Source organism: Amaranthus tricolor, chromosome 2 (genome assembly GCF_026212465.1).
Source record: "Amaranthus tricolor cultivar Red isolate AtriRed21 chromosome 2, ASM2621246v1, whole genome shotgun sequence".
Taxonomy (NCBI): domain Eukaryota; kingdom Viridiplantae; phylum Streptophyta; class Magnoliopsida; order Caryophyllales; family Amaranthaceae; genus Amaranthus; species Amaranthus tricolor.
Window position 1 is genome coordinate 39,609,019 of NC_080048.1, and position 16,193 is coordinate 39,625,211.

Genomic DNA, 16,193 nt, shown 5'->3' on the forward strand with positions numbered 1-16,193 from the left:
AAAATTTTAATATTTGGACGGGTACTACCTGCCCGCTAAGCTAAATGGGCGTGTATTGACACAAATTTAATACTCGCGGGTAAACCCGTCCGCCCATACATATATATATTATTTAAATCTTTATTCTAAGACAAAGTACTAGAAGATCACAATCTGTTGGCATGATCAGTTTCCTATAAGTTTATGTTTTAGCAACTAAGTCATATTAAGCTAGGTTTGCTAGTGAAAATAGTTGCATATAAAGGTTATTCGAAGAAGACAGGGAGAACATGTTATCAGTGAATAAGCTGATGATGTTTTTTATCTAGTGGGCTCTACCATTCTCGATATAGCACATAACCTAAAACAATATGACATGTCTAAATTATGAATTAACAATAAAAACATAAAAATATTGAAAAGGTACTTAATAACAAATTAATAGCGGGCGGATAACGGCATATAAAGTTAGCCCTGTAAAACGGCGAGGCTTTTGAAATTTTCAGAAGCAAGCCTGGTCCGCTACCCATCCAAACCCGCCCATAAACACCTCTAAATTAAACCCATTTATTTTATTATACTTAGACCTATACATTGCCCTAATGTTGTAGTCAGGTCTACGTCGGATCGAATGTCATCTCATATTTATAGTAATTAATTTATATAAAGATTGATTAAAAACAAGCAATTATTTTAAAAAATTAAGGCAAAATTATAAGAAACAACCTAATCTATACTCTTTTTGTAAAAACTACCTTATGTAAAAAATTTTGAAAAAAATTACCTTATATAATACAAATGTTTGCAAATAACTAGCTTTTAAAAAATTTCATTTGTTGACCGTTACTTTTAGCCGTTAAACATCACGTGACTTTAAAAATGTATCCTTTTTCTTAATTGAGCTTCTTTGGTTTCAGAAGCTTTGTTCCAAAACACCCAAATCTTTCGCATTGTTCGAGTATGATATCTCTCTATCATCGCTCTATCTACGAAATGATTATTAGAATGATCCTACTTGTAAATTGTAATTGTAATCAAACGTCTTAATTAAGCGAAGGAGTAAAGGGCGTAATTTTGTCGGCATCTGAAGGGCTCGTATCAAAAATTGGTGGCTCCCTGATGGCATCAGATACCGTTGAAGAAAGCGCAGCCTCCTTGATCATCTCTGAACTATGACTCGCTTCTGATGCGACGGAACTGCTGCTCAGTGCAGTATTATCATGGTACTCGTGACCGACTTCTGCTTTCTGATAAATTTGGTCTGCATTCAGTTCGGCATTTGCTTCTAAACTATCTACAAAGCTTTTTTAAATGGAACAAAGCTTCTGAAATGTACATTTCAATGGAACAAAGCTTCTGAAACCAAAGAAGCTCAATTAAGAAGAAGGATACATTTTTAAAGTCACGTGATGGTCAACGGTTAAAAGTAACAGTCAACAAATAAAATCCGTTAAAAGGTAGTCATTTGCAAACATTTGTATTATATAAGATAAGTTTTTGCAAAAAATTTTACATAAAATAATTTTTTAAAAAAGATTATAGATTAGGTAGTTTCTTATAATTTTGCTAAAAATTAATGGTAATTCAAAATTTTTTCACAATAGCACAGCAAATAAAACATCATCAAAAAATTATATTGTCTTATTAGACGACTATTCACTTTACTCATATAAGCATAACACAAGATTACGACTGGAATATGAATGTTCGAGAATTATGTAGATGTAACATTTGTTGATACTAGCCACACATTTTTTGAAATTATAAATTAAATTAGTGACAAATATATGTAAAAATTTTGTATAGATACTATTCATACTATTTTAGCATGTATCAATTTAATAATAATAAATATTTTTTAATGTTTATGCTTGATTATACTTGTTAAGTAAAAATAATTACTATTTTATAATTTATCTTTTCAAATTGGTCTATTTAAAATAATATAGACTAAGTTCATAAAAAACATTTTAGATATATATTGTGTATGATTAGTGATCTAAATCCAACCTTATCTTGTTGTTATTTAATACTTCTATTTGTTGTACGTCTGAGTTAGGTGACTTTAGCAGTGATGACGCATTGATGCTCTTTCTTAATCTAAAATAAATTCGTGGTCGGTTTTATTTTGATTATTTAAACCGGAGTTGAAGGATGAAAAATTACCGACTTTTGATTACTCTAATAAAATCTGAATACAATTAGAATCGGATTTTATATTAGTTGGACGACATTTTAAAAACTCTGAGCAAAACATAAATTATAGGCCCTTAGAATCTAAAATTATATTCTAATACATTTTGGTATTTATTAATACTTTAATTAGTATAATTATTTTTTGTTAATATATTAAAATATTGCTAAATTTTATAATTACGTGAAACCAATAACTATTAATCATAAATTTCAAATAGTTATTCCTTTTAAGTTTAAAGTTTAAACCCCCATCATCACTTATCTTGATTGAACTAATAAAAGTATTAAATTAAAAATTGTTCAGAGAGATTATATAATTAGCATAAAATAATAATAATATTTTGTTGACCTGAAATATTTTATACTAGTATATATCCTAATCATCCAATACAAGCTGATAATACAAATTTATTAACCAATTAATCTAATTATCTTTTAAAAAATAAATTGAATATAAATTAAAATTAAATTTTAATATTCTTCCTATTCATTTAATTTTGCTAAAATTATTATTTTAAGATAAATAAATAAGATAACTATCCAAGCATAGACTCTATATAGTAACTAAGATATGTATCCTTTGACCGTACTCTAGGCTCGACATTATGTTTTTCTTTGTATAAAATAAGAAACAAATTGCTAAATGTATTAATCAAGTCGTCATCACCATCATATCCAGTGTATCCCGCTCATAAAAACACTATAATCAGGGTTTGGGGAGCAAGGAAGACGGCAACTCATACCCATAAAGGAGAGTGCGGTTAAAGAGTCCCTTGGCTCAAGAAAGATCTTCAAAGGGCGTAAAAACGAGCAACTATTCGTAAAGCCTGCAACTTATACCCACTATGATCAATACTAATAATTAAAGGAAATAAAAAGTAAACATACAATAAAAAATAAAATAAACTTTAAAAAAAAAATTTAAAAAAAAAAAATAAAAAAAAAAAATTAATAATAAAAAATAAAATAAAATAAAAAAAAAAATAATAAAAAAAAATAAAATAAAATAAAAATGGGAAATTGACGGAAATGTTACTCATTGTACACAAGCGGAAACAACATTTACTTATCCTAATATCATTAACAGACTCACACCTAAATTGCTACTTAAGTAAGATTTTAAAAATCAATTATATGTAACCTTACAATTATAACAACAAAGAGACTATTTTCAATTTACACTCAATAACAAACATTATTTATACATATAATACAATAAACATAATAACTACAACTTAAAATATAATTCGAAATCAAAAAAATATAAATTTCTAACTCCATAAAAACTTAAATACAAATATGAAACTAACACAATTATATATTATTATATGTTATGAATTCCATAGTTTTGGTTATCAATCCAAATATTTGCTTGTAATCAAAGAGGCTAAATTATAGCCTTAAACATTTTGTGATCAACCTAAATAACCTAGATAAACCTATCATAGAGCTTTTGATTGTATTTTAAACACTAAACCATCTTTTCATGCTCAAAATATGGAATTGTTCATCAACTTCTAATGATGTATTCTTTCCACTATCTCATATTTTATATCTAGATTTTTACTTACATTTCTTTTTTAGATTACCTTACCAACTTTATATATACAAACCTTAGTACACTCTCCTAAATCTTCTTCTCTTTTTTGTTTCCCAAATACCACATATATACCATATTTAAAATTATAATTATTATTTTCGATATTTCTTTCATACTGCTTTTGTTTCTTTTTGTTTGTTTGATCTTATTCAATTATTATATTTTGTATATTTTTATATATATAGAAAAATCATGAATAGAAACAGTGGAATTTCTAACGCACACCAAGCATGTGCAGCATGCAAACACCAAAGAAAAAGATGTACGGATAAGTGCATATTGGCCCCATTTTTCCCTGCAGAAAAAGTTAGAGAATTTCAAGCTGTTCATAAGGTGTTTGGAGTTAGTAATGTGCAAAAAATGGTAAGAAATCTTGTAAGTGATGAGGATCGAAAACGGGCCGCTGATTCTCTTGTTTGGGAGGCCCTATGTCGTCAAAAGGACCCGGTTTTAGGCCCATATGGAGAGTATAGAAAAATTAATGATGAACTTAAGTCTTATCAAAGTCAAGGACACTCCCAAATATTACATCATCAATTAAGTCCATTTGTTACCCAAAGCGGGCTTAATAATGGATCGGGTCATAAGTCGGGTAATGGGTTAATTGGGTGGAGCATAAATACAAATGGGTCGGATGGTATTAGTAGTAAGATGAACTATAGTGGAGGAATGAGTGATAATGTTGCATTGGTGGATTGCATTCGAGCACAATGTGGACCGGTTTTGGGCTCGGGTTTGGGGTCGGGTTTGTATGGGAATTGTGGAAGTCATGAAGATTTGCATGGAGTTGAGAAAATGAGACATAACTTAGATGCTTATGTTGGTTCAATTGTTCATCCTCAACAACATATTATGAATGGGTTTAACCAACATTACTATCTTCCGGGTAAATATTAAAAAGTAGTTTATATTCTCATAATATGTATAATAAGATGAACTATTACTCATGTAAAAGACGCATCTCTTGATGAGACCGTCTCATACAACAATACATGATGATAAGCAATCTCTCTAATACTATAAAAATGATTACTTTAAAAAATTTAATCATTTTAAGACAAGCCAATAAAAATAGTATAACCGAGATAACATTTGATTGAGCCTTTGTGAATTGTGATAACCTTATGTTAAGTTGGAACACTTTTATTTGTTAAAAAAATAATTGAAAAATCAAATAAAAATGAGTAAATACAAATTTTCGGATTTAAGGGTAAATAAAAACAAGAATTTGTGATAACATTATATTCATATTTTTGTGATTCCCTTTTCTTAGTTTTTGGAAGAAATTTTTTCTAGTTTCTTAATTAATAAAAATATAAATTTTGTTAAGTATTATTTTTTTATCAAAAAAAAAAATAAAATTGATATTTGATCTTGGGTTGCTTGTAGGTCAAATAAGTTCAATGGATGCAAAGCCAATTGAAGGTTCGCTATGGGAAGCTGAATCATAGTCCATAGATTCTAATTTCTACAATATTTTTTTTTTATAATGAGAACTTATTTTTACCCGATAAGAAATAATTATTTCATAATGGAAAGTATACAAATTTTAATTTATGGCACACTAACTCGTAATTGTTTTTTTTTTCAGTTTTTTTTCTGTGATTATTTACATTTATTTTATTATTAAAAATGATAAGATGGAAACTGAAAAAATTAAACGCACAAAAACTTTTAATTTGAAAGCACAATGATAATGAATTATTAACATTACTATTATGATTGCCTTTTAACTTTTGCTTTGTTATCTTTTTTCTCTAATAAACAAACAATCAATAAATAAATCCTACCAAACATACTTATTGACTAGTAAGTCAATCAATATTCTAACTGATCAAACAAGTACAACTCCAATTAACAGTTTCAGTTAACAATCATCTGACAAAAAGACCCAATCATGATTGTGAAAATGTATCAGATAGATGTTAAAATCGCCTAATATACTGAGAATCGAGTATTATCTCAGTTGAAATAAATATTACTTTTTTCAGATAAAATTTTAAATTTAACTCTCACATAAGCCTCTATTCTCACATCTAACCCTATAATTAGAAACCCCTTGGTTTTACTAATAATAATCTTTTTTTAAGATCATTAGATTAATTAATAATGTTTATGACCCAAAAAACAATGTAAAAGACCAAGAAATACCCTACAACTATGTAAATGTTGAGCGTGACATAGTAAGTTCCATTATACAGAGAACAGAGTTAGTGAGCAATTATGTCTACCACTGCCTTCAGTTATTATAAATAAATAAATAATAAATTAATAAATAAATTATAATTACAATCATTTCTTAAATCGCATGTGTCTCATTATGCAACCTTTGCTAATCTTCCAAGTCAAGTTTTTGCCACCAATTAATACTTCTTCTTTTTTACCTTTGTAATTATAAGATTCATTTACTATTTAAAGGCAGTTCGATGTATAAAACATTGTTGGTGAGCGAGAGTTATAAAAGAAATTCCATCACAATTTAATTTTTTGAGTTATTCTCGTGAGAGATTGTTTTTCGGTAAGACAATTTTAAATAAGGAGCTTATATTCTCATAACATATATACGGTGGGTTATTTGACCCAAATATAAAGCGTGTCTCTAAATAAGACCATCTCATACTACAATTTGTGACTTGTATGGGCGGCCGGATTTATAGCTAAAGTTTTCACATCATTGTTTAGAATGCAAGTAGAATTATTACACCGTTTGATTGATCGATTTCGAATTTAAACATTTTCAGTTGAAGTTAGATTGAGTTGTTTATGAGTCGAGTCATTTTATATAGTGTTTAACACTAATAACATTAATTATGAACACTTGATACCTAAACATTACAAATAATTAAAAATCAAAATACTAATATATGATAAATTTGCTAATAATATTATTAATAATAATAATAACCATAATAATGGTTTTAATGATGGAAAATATGGGTTAAGTAAAAGCTAATTAAATGGTAATGATAATAGAGCAATAATAAGACATGCACAAATGAAGTACACTAAGAGGTAGTAGCATTTGCATGAAATACAAGTCACACTAATCACTATTTTTGGAATCACTATAATGTTGTATGCATGACTATTATTAATTATATAATCAAATAAGGCAATGAATAAAAAATTTAAATTAGTGGTATGATGCCAAGTCCAACCCAAAGAAAAAACATAATGAGTTTGCTTTGACTTGGCTCCATCAAATACATGGTAGAGTGAAACAACCTACACTCAAGCTACTATACACTATGGAATCCAATTGATCTAATGTTATACAAAGGTTATTTGGGAAAAGGCTGACAACTCATAGCTGGTAGGTATTAGTTTGACCAGTTGATTTTGACTTCATTGTTAAGAATAATTTGTACAAAAATACTTAGTTTATTGACAACAAATAAGTTATTTTAACCAGCTAACCTAACAAATAATAATATTAAATGAGTTGATCATCCAAACATCTATCTATTCCAAAATAAGCTAATTTGCTCAATAAACTATTTACCAAAAGAAAAAAACACCAAAGAATATACTCTATTAAACTCCTATTGGTTATATATTCTTCTGCAAGTTTTCATATCAAAGAATAATGATGTACAAAGTAATTGTGTTTTAGGTCAAATTATGTCACATAAAGTCCAACTATATCATTGAATTATCATTATTCTATCTCAAATTTATTAAATAATTAATATAAAATTTACGAATTTTGTTTAAAAAAAAGCCGAAAAAGTCAATATTAATATAAGTAAAAGGAGTAGTACGAAAATTTTAAAATTTGCAAATGGAGAGTTTAGCTTAGTAGTAGAAACAATAGGCATGATGATACACATAAACATAATGTTTTTATTTATCAATTATCAAACAAAAAAAATTGTCTTTCGTTCTTAGTGTGCTTAACAACGTTATAGTAGTATTTGTATTTCATTACCTCAACTATTAACTAACTTCCACATAGCTTTCCTTTCATGTGAAGTTTGAAAGAATCAAATGTACCTAATATTATTCTTAATACAAAAAGTGTTTCCGATTAACTATAAATAGCAAATATCATCTACAAGTTTGCAATAATGATGTATTATATATAGAGGCCAGAGAGGTTTAAAACAGACCTATCAACCTAATATTTACCCGACGTTAATCTGACTTCAAAATGAATCTAAAATTATATAAAAACCAATATAGACATAACATTTAATTTTAAACCGATACAAACATTTGATCGAATATCGACTTAATAAATCGAATGAACACCCTGATTACATGGTTGAAGAAAGGGGGACCAAAAAGAAATGTAGAAATAGAAAAATTAATGAATTTTTTATTAAAAAAAAAATTGAGAAGAGGTAGATTCATGTAATTCTTGTGTATATTCCCCATGCAAATATAAAAAGCAAAACCAAAGGAGCTGAATTTCACGAGAATTAGCACACTCATAATTGAACCCACTTCTACCATCATTTTGTTCCCTTATTCTTCAATCTTCCTTTGTCCTTCACGCCAAAGCAAACATACCCACTTATCAAAACTTTATATAAATCTACTCAAATTCTAATCCTAAGCACAAACATCAAACTTCCCTTCAAAAACATTCCCGATATCGACTCGATCAATTCAAAATGATACGGGAATTATGTTTCCTCGTTCTCTTTTCTGTCTCTTTGATTTACGCAACATTTGCACAAGACCGAGCACCTCATGGGCTTGCTTACCAAAACCCGGTTGCCTTTTCTCCTACGGCATATGATTTCTTCCACCCGAATGGAAGAAACCAAGACCCGTGTGTTTCCTCTAAGTGCTCACCATTTCCGCTAGCAGCACAAGTACATGAGGCGCAAGCACAGTCGACTGCAGCGACTGCACCAAGAACGCACTCAGGTGGGATTGGAGCTGGTGCCGCAGTAGCCACTATCTTTGCAGCAATAGTTATCGTCTGCCTGGCAATGGGCATTTACTACGTTACCAAGACTCGTAAGGCCAATGTCAATCGTAATAAAACGGTTCAATCTCATGTTTAGAAATCATAATCCACCCTTGTCCTTCCTGTACCATATACAGGTCTCCTCCATCTAGCAACTTGCTCGTGAGTTCACGAGCAGTAGGATTTTTTTTAATATTTATAAACAGAGGAGTTCATTGTAGTAGTTTCGGAAACATCTTTGTATTACACAAAGGATAAGGTTGCGTACATCAGATTTACGGCCTAAGTAGAGCCACTTAATGGCATTGTAGTACTAGAATATGTAGAAGTTTATTGTGCTACATTAGTGAACATGCGAGATTTTTTAGTGTTAATAAGCTCATTTCTTACGGTTTACTACTTGTCGAAATCTCACCTTATTAATGAAGTGTTATCTACGTTGTATGATAAGCCAAAACACGGAAAATGGGCAAATGGGAGAAAGGTAATGCTTAAATAAAGTTTACAAAAGGAAGACAAAAGAAACAAAACAAACATGTAATTACCACAATGCCAAATGGCTCCTGCTTAGGCAGCATTTACAGAGGATAGAAGTAAGCAACCTTATCCTTATTTTAGCAAAAAAGTTATTCCCAATTAACCTTTGAATGCAAACAACATCTACAACTCACGTAAATAAACACATATAATTCAATAAGTCATATACTATAAATCTCAAACCAAATAACTATATATCATTAAGGGTATTAAAACTGGACATAAAAAAACAAAACATGCGTAAAAACATCTTAAGGGAATGATCAAAGAATCACATGATAAAAAGTCAACAACTAAAGCCTCGATGTCTAAGAGTGATATACTATAACACAAACACATTAGTTATACACTATAAATCTGAAACCAAATAACTATAAATCATTAAGGGCATTAAGATTGGACATAAAAAACAATATAGACGTAAAACATCTTAAGAGAATGAAAAAAAATCACATGATAAAAGGTCAATAATTCGAGCCTCGATGTCTAAGAGGTCAAAATAGGCGTAAAACAATATTTCGAACTCCTTTTGAAGGCAAAGGCATATCTAAACTCGACCCAAGAAGCCTACAACAACGGTACTTGTACTGTCTTGAGCAAGCCACATACATATTGAAATAGTTAAACAGAATTATTGTATAGTTTGAATTTTAGTTCCCACAATTTACCAACAAGCACACTATAATATCATTTGGAATTGTTGATATTGAACAATGAGTATCGTATTACTACAATATAAGTTGGTCATACTAAAAATATAAACCTTGCATTAACCATCTAGGTAGCTTGCATCGGCAAGATGAGGTACAAAATGACAGTTACGGAAAGAATATATATGGCAATTTGCGAAACAATATTTATTTTCCAAAGATATTCAAAAAAATTACAATTTTACCACCCGCGTGAACTAAGAGATGCAATAAGAGTCCCAAAAGTCTTATCAACAGCTTTGTTCCACAAATGTGCGATTTCAACACGAGATTGTCTTGCCAAGATTGGCATATTCACCTGCACCAAAACCATAAAAATTACTGTTAGAAACAGCCACTGTTTCTCATAAAGATTAACTAGGAAACAAACACTCAAAAGGTAACTGCAAATCTTATTGGACGCCATAATTTTCCCTCACAGTGGTCGATACAACAATGCTAGAGCCTTAATCCCAACATATGGGGGTCCCCGACAATGGTTAATGAACATTAAAACTTAGGTTTTCCCTCCACTAAGAAATGAACTTCACAATTACCTTCTATGTGTTCTATATGACAATGTTCTAACATTCACGAGAAAAATGGTTTCGATATGTTGAGCACATGAGGTAAAATAAAGCATCTATGTAACAGAGCTTTGATTACACAAACATTAAAACAACAATGTAAGATGAAAATTCATCATCTTTGAGTTAGGCTTTTCAAAATTTTACATTAAACAACGTTAATATCATATGATAACTTCATCCATCATGGCTAGTATGCATGTAACCTTTAAGATTAGTGATAAAGTGTTACAATTCGACAAACTTAACAGTGATTTTCCATTTGGCAGTGGAAAACTTCAATCTATTAAGAGAATATTGGTCTATTTGGCACGAGTAAAACAATATATATTCTTGTGTCTTAACGTCTTCCAGGTTGTTGAGCTATACAAACAAGATTGAATTGAAGCAACAGGTTCCCCGTCAACTTTTCATACCCTTTAGAAACAGCAGAGTCTTTTAAACGACAAATAGTATGAGGAAGCTATACAAACAAGATTGAGTTGAAGTCCTCTTACCAAGGAAAAGGTAGACCTTTTTTTCACCTATCAAGTCTTTTTGATATCCTTATTTCTTACAGTAACTTGACCCCAAAAGCCACCAAGAAAAGGTAACCCCAAGAGGCAAACCCAAAAAAATAAGTCACCTTTCCATTTTTGTACCCAAGCAAGTAGCAAACTCCTATAGGAAAAAGACTAAAGGATGTTAAATTTTAGTACTTTCATTTCTAAAAAGACCACAAAATATATAACAGAAGGACCTTCTGAAAAGTCAAAGTATAGGATAACAGTGTGGTATCATCAACAATTCAACATATTGTATATGCCACTCTCGAATTTACTCACAATCTACCTTAAAGCCTTGAATAATTCCTTCTCATCAGTCTCCGTTATAGCTCCTACAAAAATCAACCTCAATTGAAAATGAAAAGGTGACAAAGTGTTTCCCTGACATAAATCCCCGTTGAATAAAACAAGCACCTAGGGTCAACATTTACCATAACCGAGAAAATAAACTTTTAGACAAGCAACCCTAAACACCTCCAGAGACATAGAACACCAAACTCATTCCATTCAAGAACATTATACAGAGAATCCAAACTCCTTATATTATCTCTTATAAAACTACTCCACTGAAATGATTTCCAATGTACCTCAGGAGCCACATCCAACATTTTCATCCTCTCCAAAAGCACAATGAGACAGCAAAACATGCGAAAGCAACTCCCATAAGACAACTCCCCAATGCTTTTGTAACAATATTGAATGTTATTAGATGTGACTCATAATCTCTATTCTTGGTGTGCTTAAGAAAATGTTAAATGAAGCTATTGAGGTGTAAGAGGAAGAAAGGAAGGCATGCTTATGTTGAAGATTGATTTCTTCATGAAGTTATGTGTTGTCATTTGTATTTTATGGGAATCATTTCCATTTCTCTTCCTTAGACCTATGCTCATTCTCAATTAGTGAATCAACATTTATCTATTCTTCAAAGGCTATTTTAGAGCGAGAGTGAGTGCGTCAATAAAGTTAGGGTTTAATGAGAGGATTTGGTTTGGGTTTTTTTCCATTTTCTTCTTAGAAATCCAATTAAGTGTTTCCATTGATTGTATTGAAATCAAACCTCTATACATCAATAATATTGACTTCCAATTGTTATAGGTGGGGTTTTATAGTCAAGATCATTGATCTTGGGATTTTCCCCACCTCTAAAATCTTGTGGTGTAGTTTCTAATTTTGGTTTAGATTTCTTTATGCACTTAGTGATTGAAATCTTCTTAATTGCTAATTTGCTCTCACATATGTTGTGTAGGTATTAGTAAGTAAATTAATACTTCCTTCGTTTTGAAATACTCGCACACGATTGTGACATATTATGTGGAAAATGTCACTATTAGTAGCAAGTATAAGTATAATAGAACGGAGGAAGTAGCATTTTGGTAACGTAATGCTGAAAAAAATGACAACATTGATGTTTGTGGCAAGCGACAACAACGGTAAAAAAGTAAAATGCTCAAGAACACAAACGGCCGCATAGTACCAAACAAAACAATTTCGCTTCTTCAACTAGGTAAGATAATTAAAGAGATGTTTCATCGCCATTTGAACAAAAAAAAAAAAAACGGGTAGACAATGTAAGTTATGATTATTACCCATAAATGAATAAATGCAGTTGATCTGTAACCTTAATTGTTTAAAAATGACCAAAATTAGTTGCCTATGTTAAAAATGAGAAAATGCACCCCCAAAATAATGTGCCATCCTCATTGTTGATAGTGGTTCATCTAAAATTTTGTTGAATACTAAACTAAAATTTTGGACTAGAGCTGAAATACATAAATGAAAAATTAGTAAAAAATCTAAGGATGTTCATTTTCTTGAATTTCTCTGTTGAATTGATGACAATTTGACAACCAAAAGCTCTTTTATTGTAAAAGGCAAAGCTATGCAACAATATGATCTTAGCAACTAAAAAGCCCTTCTCAAATGAACAACGTCCCTTAAACTTCCATCCAAGTGCACTTGGACTCGTAAATTTCAAACGACCAAGTTCATGTATTGAAAGGATGTCTTGCCCACTCAACATGGCACAATGATTTCAGAATATATCCAGCAATCAATCATTTTAACTCAGCATTTATTGATTTATTTCCAGAATCAGGGGCATCTAGGCTCTTGGCCGGGCCATCTAATTAAAAAACCTATTAATATTAAATCGTTTAGCATATAGTCCCCTTGTCCCCATGAGTTCACCAATGTATCTATCTTGGTCCGTCCTATTACTTAGCAAAAATTCTATCTTGTGTAATATACCGACACTTTATTTATTTCATCCACAAATTCTTGTGAGACCGTTTCTTTGAGAGATTATCTCTAATTGGGCCGGCCCATTATATATTTTTCTAAAATATTGTAAGTATGTATTAAGAATGATGTAAGTAGACATTTAAAATATTGATAAGTAGATATTAATCATTAATGTGTTGAGTTTGTGATAAGACGGTCTCTCAAGAGACTAGCTGATCCACATAACCCATCATTTTCTTAATCCTTGTGCAATTGTGGGTTGTTGCATTCCAACAAGTCAATGACGAACGTTCAGTCCACCCTCAACTAGTATCATGAATTTGCCAATGTTTTGAAATGGCACCAAAATTCATCCAAAATGGTAACTAAGCAGAATGTAATCAACCAATTGTGGCTATTAGCACTACATTGATGAAATGGAAAACAACACACCATCACAACAGTAATTATCAGAGAAAATTCAGAAAAATTCCAGTAAATGCCAATAAATTCTAGGGTTTGAAATTGGAAACCCCCAATTCATCAAATCAAGCATCTAATTGAAAAGAAAAAGAACATCAGCGTTTAATGGCTTGCCTGGGGTTGATTATTGAATACAGCATTGCTCTCAGATATAGGCCTGTAAATTCTTCTCCTGTTCTCGAAAATGATGACACCCATCGAAGTACTTCCTAGTGCAAAACCCAGTAATCGCTCCTGAACGTACAATAAAATAGAAATTAAAACAAGATTGAAAATAAAAATTAAAACATCAATGATTTTTAAAAAAAGATCGAAAGCTCAAACCTGAGCAATAACGCTGATCATTGTGCTAGTTAGTTATTCTTTCTTCTTTTTCCAATCCAATTGCGGTTGTTAGGTGTGTATAGAATTGAAAATTAAATTAGAATTAGAATTATTCAAAAATAAATGGATTGTGGATGCTTTTCTAGTAAAAGTAGTGGATTTAGGGGCGTTCCTTATGTGAGAATGATAATTCAAAAATAAAAAGGTAGAATTTTTGATTAAAAATTAATAATTGCAAATTGTCAAAATATAATTTAATCCCTTGTTTGGTATGTCAATGGTGCGGTTCATTCGATCGTAAATCGAAATTAGAATCGAAATCGTTGAAAGATCAGACCAAGCCGAGTTTGTTTAAGTCGCTAACTTAATTGGTTTTGCATTTAATATTGAGTAGTTATAGTCTTAAATTTAATTACAAGAAGTTTGTTATCGATTTTTGTTTCTAGTTTTTTATTATTTTGAAAACTGAAGTTCACTCAAAGGTGGGGACCGTTTGATCGTGAGATGAACCCGTATATTTATTTATTTTTCACTTAAAAATTGTGTGTAATTACTTTTAATTAGTCTAACTATATAAAAAGTTATATTTGACTAATTATTTATAAGCAATACAAACCAAAGTAAAAGGCATAGAGATTATTATTAAAATGCTAGACAATTTAGTAGGCACAATCACACCAAGGGTTATTGGTAGTCTTTGTCAACTTGGGTTTAGTTGCACCATGGAATAAGTTAACCCAATAATGGGGAAGAATCCTTTTAACAAGGTAGAGAAATCCAAAATACTTTTAATATTTGCAGAAAATTTCAAATTTCTTTATTCTCCCACCATCAAAAACATTAGTAAAAACATTAAACTAATGTGTGATGATAATCATGGTCGTTTTATGTAGACCCTTGTACATATAATGAATTTTTGGTAAACTTCTTTCCTTCATTAACGCTCGCCTTTTCGATTGGCACTTCTATTCAAAATTAGCATGAATGAGATTTTAGTGTCCTTTATCACAACTTTATCATTTTTAAAGGTTTTACACTTTTACTGCACATATTTCAACCTATTACCTACAAAAATTGACCTAAACATTGCTATACCCAAAATGTACAATCAAAGGAATAAAGCCATAAAGGATATACTTTAATCATCAATAATGGGCTATCGGCACAGGGGATGAAGTGAACTTAGAAGTGTATATATGCAAGAACATTCATCTTGCTTTGTTGTATGCTTATCGATTTGTTTTGTATGTGATTATGTTTATTTGTTTTAAACTAATCATATATTATTTTGTATAACTAGTACAGTATCAAATAATGTCAATATAATATAGAATTTATGATATGATTTGTAATTTGTTATTGCTTGTTGTGAGTTCAAGCAAGGGACAAGAGAAGGAAAGTTGCTAGCGATTTTTTGTCATTTGGACCCTAGCTACATGAACACGGGAAAAGTGGAGAGATAGAAATACAACACATTTGGTTCATTCAAGTAAAGTGGTGACAAATTGAACGCGAGCTTCACCTAAAAGAAATGAAGCTACTGTTCAACTCGTTAACAATATCACTCAAATCAGCCATATGTGAAAATTTTTACTCTGATTTCTCTTTTTCCATTTTACTAAAATCCCATCATGTGATTTTGTGAACAACCATACATCTTTAACAACTTTATCTTTCTTGTTCTTTGCTTAAACTCAAAGTGGTAAAGAATCGCTTACAATGCTATCAGCTAAAACAGTGTCAAATCCTAAGTTTTTTTATGTTAGGGTACACCGAGTAAATGAAAGAATTAAGAGAGAGTTAATATTATAATCTTATTTGAGAAATATGATACTGATGCCAACTAAGACAATTCTCGATTCTCTTTGATTCATAGTTTCTTAAATTTGGGTTAAGTTAAGCATTACTTTCATTAAAAAAAAATTAATTTTTAAATTTTTTTTAATGATAATTAGGAGTGGAATGGATGGTCAACTCATGACATTATTAAACTTCGCCACTCTATTCATTTTATCATCACCCTTTATATATTGAACTTCCAAGATTTCCCTTGGTTACTTTTCAAACCTTCAATCTCTAATATCTCTCTAAAAACTCTCTCCGAACACTCGTTGA

At 30.4% G+C, this 16,193-nt stretch overlaps 2 protein-coding genes across 2 annotated transcripts; both read left to right on the forward strand.

Annotated features, from left to right (window-relative positions):
• Positions 1-3,967: 3,967 nt before the first annotated feature.
• LOC130805994 (LOB domain-containing protein 2) lies at positions 3,968-5,232 on the forward strand. Its single transcript, XM_057670877.1, has 2 exons — positions 3,968-4,661; positions 5,165-5,232. The coding sequence occupies exons 1-2, from the start codon at positions 3,968-3,970 to the stop codon at positions 5,224-5,226; spliced, it is 756 nt and encodes a 251-aa protein (XP_057526860.1). The 3' UTR covers positions 5,227-5,232.
• Positions 5,233-8,291: 3,059 nt separating this feature from the next.
• LOC130805995 (uncharacterized) lies at positions 8,292-9,092 on the forward strand. The gene has a single exon (XM_057670878.1). The coding sequence runs from the start codon at positions 8,392-8,394 to the stop codon at positions 8,788-8,790; it is 399 nt and encodes a 132-aa protein (XP_057526861.1). The 5' UTR covers positions 8,292-8,391; the 3' UTR covers positions 8,791-9,092.
• The last annotated feature ends 7,101 nt before the right edge of the window (positions 9,093-16,193 follow it).